The sequence below is a fragment of the Corvus brachyrhynchos genome, unplaced genomic scaffold, assembly GCF_000691975.1.
Source record: "Corvus brachyrhynchos isolate BGI_N302 unplaced genomic scaffold, ASM69197v1 scaffold115, whole genome shotgun sequence".
NCBI classification, from domain to species: Eukaryota; Metazoa; Chordata; class Aves; order Passeriformes; family Corvidae; genus Corvus; species Corvus brachyrhynchos.
In genome coordinates, this window is record NW_008239553.1 from 7865246 (window position 1) to 7872390 (window position 7145).

Consider the following 7145-nt stretch of genomic DNA (forward strand, 5'->3'; position numbering starts at 1 on the left):
GCCTGTGTTGATACCAGGAGTTGCTCCAACCCAGGTGCAGCGCCTGGCACGTTGTCTTGTTTAAAACCTCATGAGATTCCCAAAGGCCCACTTCTTGAGCTTGTTGAGGTCCTTCTGGATGGCATCCTGTCCTGCAGGTAATACACATAGGCTGCAGTTCTGTAAGGTGCATGTGTTGTTCTTCATGCAAAAGCTTTCAGAATTGAAGCCTTAGAACTTTGGAAAGTGTTCCAACAATGTTGCATTCAGTTGTTACTATATGAGCCTTAGCTGTGATTCCGAATAACAAATAAAATGTGCTAACTACCTTACGTAAGTGTCTAGTCTCTCAACCTGAACACAGCAAAGTAAAAGACAACACATTTTTGTGGTGTGCAGTGTTCCAGTGTTCTGGTATTATGATGGTGGTTATATAATAACTTTTGTAATGCTTTATTTTGCTTGTGCATTATATAATTCTCTGTTTGTTGCATGCCCCAGCTCCTTTCAGAGTGTCCTGCTGCATGGAAGCTAATTACACTGGGAGTCTTCCCTAAATATTCCCTACCTGCTCCCTAAACTGGGAGGTGCAGGCTGTGGGAGGCAAGGGTATTTCAGCCCTACCTCCTTTGGATCACTGGTGACCGTATTAAATCACATTCTGTTCAGATGCAAAACAACTGGACCAAAGGACAGAAATGAAGGCTCCCACTGTCCTGGGCAGCTATATTATCTTAATCCCTTTCATAAGCTGATTGCTCTCAGTATTAATGAGGTTAAGAAAGGAGCTATACCAAGAGGTCAAGAAACACCTACTGATTCCTCTTGAGCTGAGACACTAGATGATGAAGTATTGTCAGTATCTTGAGTTCAGAGAAATGGTTTTTGTTTTCCAGAGATGGATCTCAAAGCAGTTCAGCAAAATGGTCACCACCAGAAAACTACAAAAAGTGAGTTGCACTTGCCAAGCAGTTGTTTCTACTGCAGACAAACCTTTCAGGCCCTGGTCTTCCCCTGTCGATACCAGCAAAAGTGGGGCTTGCAATATGGGTATTTGCATGTTCAGAATTAGGTTAAGGATGGAGCTTTTGTGTTGCTGTTTGGGTTGTTAGTTTGTTTGGAGCAATGCGGGGGGGGAGGGCGGGGGGTATGCTCTTTTGAATAGACTCCTGAACAGCCACTATCTGCCATTATCTGTGGCTGATCAGAGTTGGCTTGGAACCAGGAACCTTGCGGTGAAATGTTGTCTCCTGGGAAGTAGTGACAGGTGTGCTGTTCTTGTTTTCCTTAAGTTTTCCTTACTCTTAGGAGTACCTTATTGTGCTGATATTGGAGAGAGCGGTTTAATTTCTCTTCTGCACTGACATTGTTCAAACAGCCTCTTGAGTTCACAGAGGATGTTTTCTTATCTCTGCGTTAAAACCCCTGTTCTCAATTGTCATGTATTTTTTTCATCCTTGTCACAGGCGTGTAGCAGCTTTTGAAGCTAAACAAAACCAGCTGAAAGACCAACAGAAGGCAGCTGCAAGACCCCCAGGTCAAGCAGGCTCCAGATACCAGGGGCTCACAAAAGAAGATAGAGCTATTGCAGAGAGACTGGAGAGGCTCAGGGAGGAGAGGAAACCGAGTGAGTTTTAGAGAATACCATAAATACCTTGGGTGGGAACACTACTGTTTGGGAAACAAGAAACCTGGAGGGAGAGGGAAGCACTGGGCTTTAAGAGGCTGTGATATTTGGGGAATGAAGGCTTAAAATAGCACAGAGCATCCAAGTCCTGCTGCCACAATGGCCAAGTTCTACAATGATTTTAGATCTATGTTCCAGTTTCGTTTTGCTTCTTGGGGTTTCTCTTGCAATTACTACTCAGTTTTGGGGCAGTATCTTACCCGTAAAATCACTTTCTTGTTTTCCATAGTTTGGGGTAAAAACCTGTATCAAACCCACTTGGAGTAGAATGAAATGAAAGTCTTTGGCCAAACTATTTTGAAGAAGATTTCCTGTGAGTCATTGTCTTGGGCAACAGCAGTTCCAGCCTCTGTGAGACTATGTTCTGACCAGCCTTGTCTCACAGAAAAGGAAAAGGATTCTCATCCCAGTCCACAGCTGTCAGGTTCTGGGACAGCCTTGAGGTGCTTGCATGAGAATAAACTATTTTAAACATTATATGTGGCCTCTAAAAGAAAAAGAACACTCTTCAAGATGGTTACCAGGTTATCATAGAATCACTTAGTCCAGCTGTTAACCCAGCACTGTCAAGTCCACCACTAAACCATATCCCAAAGTGTCACATCTACACAACTTTTGAATACCTCCAAGAATGGTGACTCAACCACTTTCCTGGGCAGCCTTTTCCAGTACTTGACAACCCTTTCTGTGAAGAAATTTTTCCTAATATCCAATCTAAACCTCCCCTGGAACAACTTGCAGCCGTTGCCTCTCATCTGTTATGTGGCAGGAGAGGGTTTCAGACTGATATGGCTAGGATTGCATTAAGAGATGTGGGACCAATGGACTGAACTGCCTAAATGATACTTCTCTGCCTGTCCCTAGAATCCCAAGTCAGCTGATTGGCTGATGACATCACCATAATACTTTATGGCTAGGAGATAAACTGTGAAGGAGGCAAGGACTTGGAAGAAAGGGATAGCAGTTAGCATCAGGGTAGTCTCTGAGTCACTGCAGTATGACCCCTCATTCATGTCAGGGATGGGTGAGGTTTTGCTCAGGTGTTCAGAGTCTGATTCTAGAAAGAAATACAATTTTAAGAAAAGAAACATGTAGCTTTTTGTTTTCAATAACAGAATAATCTCCTCTCTTGGATTATTGTGAGTTGCAGAGTCCATCCCTACTCAGGCTGAGATCGAAGCTAGGCTGGCGGCCCTGAAGGAGGATGGCCGGGGACTTGTTCCATCCACACAGGAAATGGAGGACCGGTTGGCTGTCCTGCAGGGGAGAGATCCTCCTTCCCAAGCTCCCAGACCTGTAAGCTCCCTCAGCTCTTTAGTCAGCAGTTTATTCTGAGCTGACACAGTAACTGATGTCACAGCATGTTAACCATTCCTTCTCCTTCAGCTTTTTTGTGTTCAGGTAGCTTCCTTCAGAAATCTCTATTTCTTGATTGTGTCATTGCTCCAGAAGCAAATCACCAGCCTTTACCAGTTCACTGCTTCAATTTGAATGCAACATGTTCCTTTATGCCACATGTAGTTCGTGTGTATATTTTCAACAAGATGCTAAAGTTTTTTACTCTCAACTCATTTGTGTACCTGAGTGGTCATAGTTTTTCAGAGCTGTTTGTGTTGGAGGCTTATCAGCCCTACCTTCTAACTATGTCTTCTAGTTATTACTGTATACCAGCTGGGCAGAATCCTGTTACATTTTCCAGAAATGGAGGCCCAGTGTGATTTGTCTGAGGTTGCAGAGGAATCAGTTGGATATATGCCTTGAAAGCCTGTAGAAATGATCTTGTCCCCCAGGATACCATTTCCTTGTGGTTCTTTTTCAGCTGCATGTCCAGCTGTTATCATAGGTCTCTGTGGGGCTGCTGGCTGGCACTGTTGAGAATGGCACTTTGTTTACACTGGAGGTAGTGGCAGAGCTGGAGTAGGGACCCAGCAGCATGTACTCCTACACATTCAGCACCCCTTTGCCTTGTTTGGGTGACTGCTCTTAGAGCCATGTGCATTCAGCACCTCTGAAAATGAAACCCTTACAAATCTTACACCACAACTGTAAACTGAGATTCTCAATATCAGTGGAGGCATCTTTGTATGCTGCTCCCATCTAGGGTGACCTTGGTTGCCAAACTTTTCCTTTGAGTATGCCACTTTCCTCTCATTTGCCTTTTCCCACACTCCCCTGGTTTCTTAGGTACACCAACCTCCTGATACCAGAAGCCTGGTCCAGCAGACAGATGACCTGTTAACTCAGCTGTCTGAGGAGGTTGCCATTGACGAGCATTACAGACCAAGAGTTCAGCCTCAAGGTATGTTTTGGCTTCCACAGACCTGTTTATGTCTAATATATATGTGCTATGCTGAGAAGGGAATATGTGCCTGCCTCCCTGTGTGACTTCCAGGTGAGCTGAGTGTCCAGTTTGTCCATATCTTCCCCTTATGACCCCCCACACCGACCAAGAGCAGCCATCTGGGTCTCGGTGTCTTTGCTTGGAGATGGTTCCTTCTTGTCAGGCTTGTATTATTCAGATTCTCTGTTTCTCTAAGGTGACTCATCCCTGGGGAGGAGCTGTTGCTACTCCTAATGCACCTGTGCACTGTTCCAAAACATCAGAATCTGGCATATCATTATCTTGCTGGCTGCAGTGCTTTCTCTGTAATCTCACTGTAGGCCACAGATCAATTCATTTTCTTCTCTTCATGTACAGCGGGGATCCTACTGGCACGCCTTTTCCCCTTGTTATCCAGTTTCATGGAGAGCAGCAAGCTGTTCCCATAGCACTGCTTGTCATGTTTTCTGTGCCCAAGGAACATTGCTGCTGAGTCACCAGTGTGTTCTGTGTGTCTGTCTGCAGCTGTTAGTAGCCAAGGTTTGAATGATCTCAATCGGGAAAGTGAAGATTGTGTTTGCCCTGCAAATCTGGACCCAAAACAGCTAGAGGAAGAGAAGAATAAACTTCTGGCAGAAGCTGCTGCTGAGCTGCGAGAAGAGAACACTAGGCAGGAAAAGATCCTACAGGTTGCCAAGAGACTGGCAGCACTCAAAGGCGAGGACCCAGAGAAAGGTGGGTAACAGATGAGAATACAGTGCTAAGAGAGGAATCAAATTGGTACAACAGAATAAATTCTTTTCTGGGTGTTTATCCATTTAATTCCTCTGTTCTGCAAGAAACAGACCGAGATTTGGTTCTGTCTGCAAAGTTGTACAGGTTGGTTTGTCATGAAATCAATATAACAGATCTAAGTTGAGGGTAAAGGCTGGAACCGAAAGGTCAGACTGCTTTGTCTTGCACCCTTCTTTGGGATAATTCTAGCATGCTCTGATGAGGTTAACCAAACTTTTAAAACCAAGGCTCTGGTTTTGGTGGGGATCTTTTCCTTCTCTCTTCCAAGTATTAAAAATAAACAGTAACGTCCTTTTTGAGGAATCTGCACCATAAAAGGTTAGAGCCAGAATGCCACAGCCAGCTCACATCACAAAGAATTGTCTCTGGTACCTAAGTGGGCACAAGGCTTGAGGCAGGTGTGGGTTACAGTCACATTTCTTACTCCTACAGTTACTCTGGAAACCTATAAGTTCCCTGACAGTGATGAGGAAGTGGCTGAGGAGGAGGCCATTCGCAGAGTGCTGAAACAGGTCAGAAGTGGCAGCTGTGGCCTTGTTTTTCTTCCTCTTGGTTATGCCCAGTGTGTGTGTTACCTGGTGAGCACAAAGGATGTGTTTCTGTTCCTGAGAAGAGTTTCATTCCTTACTTTCCTAGTGCTTTTCCAATACTAGCTCCCATGGGCCATTCTATTTGACAGGCAATTGACAACAATACTTAGTCTGTCACATTGTCTTCCTCATTCATGCTTGGTGTCTCTCATGGTCTATGTGTGTCTCCTGTATAACCCCACTCTGCTGGTACTTCCTCACTTCTTGTTCTATGTTTTCCCCCAGCCAGTTAGAACATGGATGATGAGATGTTTGCTGTGTAGCTCAGCTTACACCTACATTTCTCTCTAAAATGTCTCTGAATTGTCTTGCAGGCAGACCTGAGCTTAAGTTTGTCTGATATGTCACATGTGTGTGATTAGAATGATGCTGGGGGTCTGATAGCTGCACTGCAAACAGTGTGTGTGAGCTGCAGACCCCTGCTGCTGCAGACTGTCCACAATGGACACAGAGTGTTCTGAGTGCAGAGTGAGCTTACATCTGTCTGGATAACACCAGCTGCATTCAGAGTTGTCATCTCCTATTACTGCATGAGAGCAACAAGCCCAGGAAGTTTAGGGCCTAGAATGAGGCTCCCAGCTGTGTTTGAAACAAGAGACTTCTTGCTTTGTGTTGTTGCCAGCTCACAGAAGAAGCAGCCCTGGATGAAGCAAGTGGATTCAACATTCCTCCAGATCAGACCACCCAACCAGGACCCTCACAACAGAACCTGAGTAAGAAAGCAAAGCAAAAGGTCAGTGAACTGGTCAGGATCTCTTGAATTGACATCTTGAATGTTCCAGGGTGTCAGGAGAATACAGTTCTGCAGCAAAAGTTTGCTGTATCCTACGCTTGATGCAGAAAAAAAATTAACTAACCAGTTTCTCCAGAGCAAACAAGCCAAGCAGCTTCTGCAAGGCTGACCAGCTCTGAGCTCAGCTGTGAATCATCCTTGTACTTTTAAAAGGAATTGTTCCCTGGAATACGATTCCTTTCAGGCTGGCTTTGTGCTGAATGATACAGCGTCATGCAAACCAGGAGAAGTTGGTAGACACCTCACAGTATGGATACTAGACAATTATACGCACATATACATATATAATTAGGTGAACAAGGCCACGGTGTAGTACCATACAGCCTGAACCAGAGTAAATGGGAAGTTTACCAGTGCTTTCAGTATGTGCAGAATAGAACCTCTAATAGCATTCTACTGCCCATGTTTTCATATAATGTCAGAGGAAGGAATTAGTAGCAAGATACCCTATGCTCAGAGTGGATTCTGGCCTACTCTGGAAATATATACACAATCTCTAATGTGTATTACAGGAATTAAATGCACCTGTGACTCACAGGCACCTGTCAGGCCTGCTCCCAGTGGCAGAAATGATATAATTATAAGCATTATCAAAAACATCCATCTCAGCTATGACACCTTGCATTTCTGGGATTACTGATGTAAAAGATAATGTTAGAAAAAGACTGTGTCAGGAAGCTGCCTTTGCCAGTGTCCAGGCACTATGATTCAGTGTGTTTTCAGTTCTACAAGAGTTCTCTGTAAGGGAGAAGGAGACCATAGTTGGCTGTATGGAAATACTTAGATTATGATTTCAGAAGATCTTTTTGCCCCAGCCTCAGGTACATATGAATAGTAGGGACCTTTTGGCAAAGCACTTCCTTTGTCCCACAGTTTTCTTTCTACAATAGGGAGAAAACAACGCCCCCACTTTGGCATTGCTTTCCCTTCCTACACAGCCCCTTTCAGCAAAACTGCTTGTTTTCCTGCTTTTGCAGCAGG

At 44.5% G+C, this 7145-nt stretch overlaps 1 protein-coding gene across 2 annotated transcripts in view; it reads left to right on the forward strand.

Moving 5' to 3' along the window:
- Positions 1 to 7145, forward strand: part of ZFYVE19 (zinc finger FYVE-type containing 19) — a 21325-nt gene that overhangs the window by 3198 nt on the left and 10982 nt on the right. For both annotated transcript variants that reach the window (XM_017742221.1, XM_017742220.1), the window contains exons 3-8: positions 1446 to 1606; positions 2817 to 2962; positions 3851 to 3965; positions 4512 to 4721; positions 5214 to 5293; positions 5994 to 6104. In XM_017742221.1, the coding sequence (XP_017597710.1) occupies positions 1446 to 1606; positions 2817 to 2962; positions 3851 to 3965; positions 4512 to 4721; positions 5214 to 5293; positions 5994 to 6104 (823 nt within the window). The remainder of the gene's footprint in view (positions 1 to 1445; positions 1607 to 2816; positions 2963 to 3850; positions 3966 to 4511; positions 4722 to 5213; positions 5294 to 5993; positions 6105 to 7145) is intronic.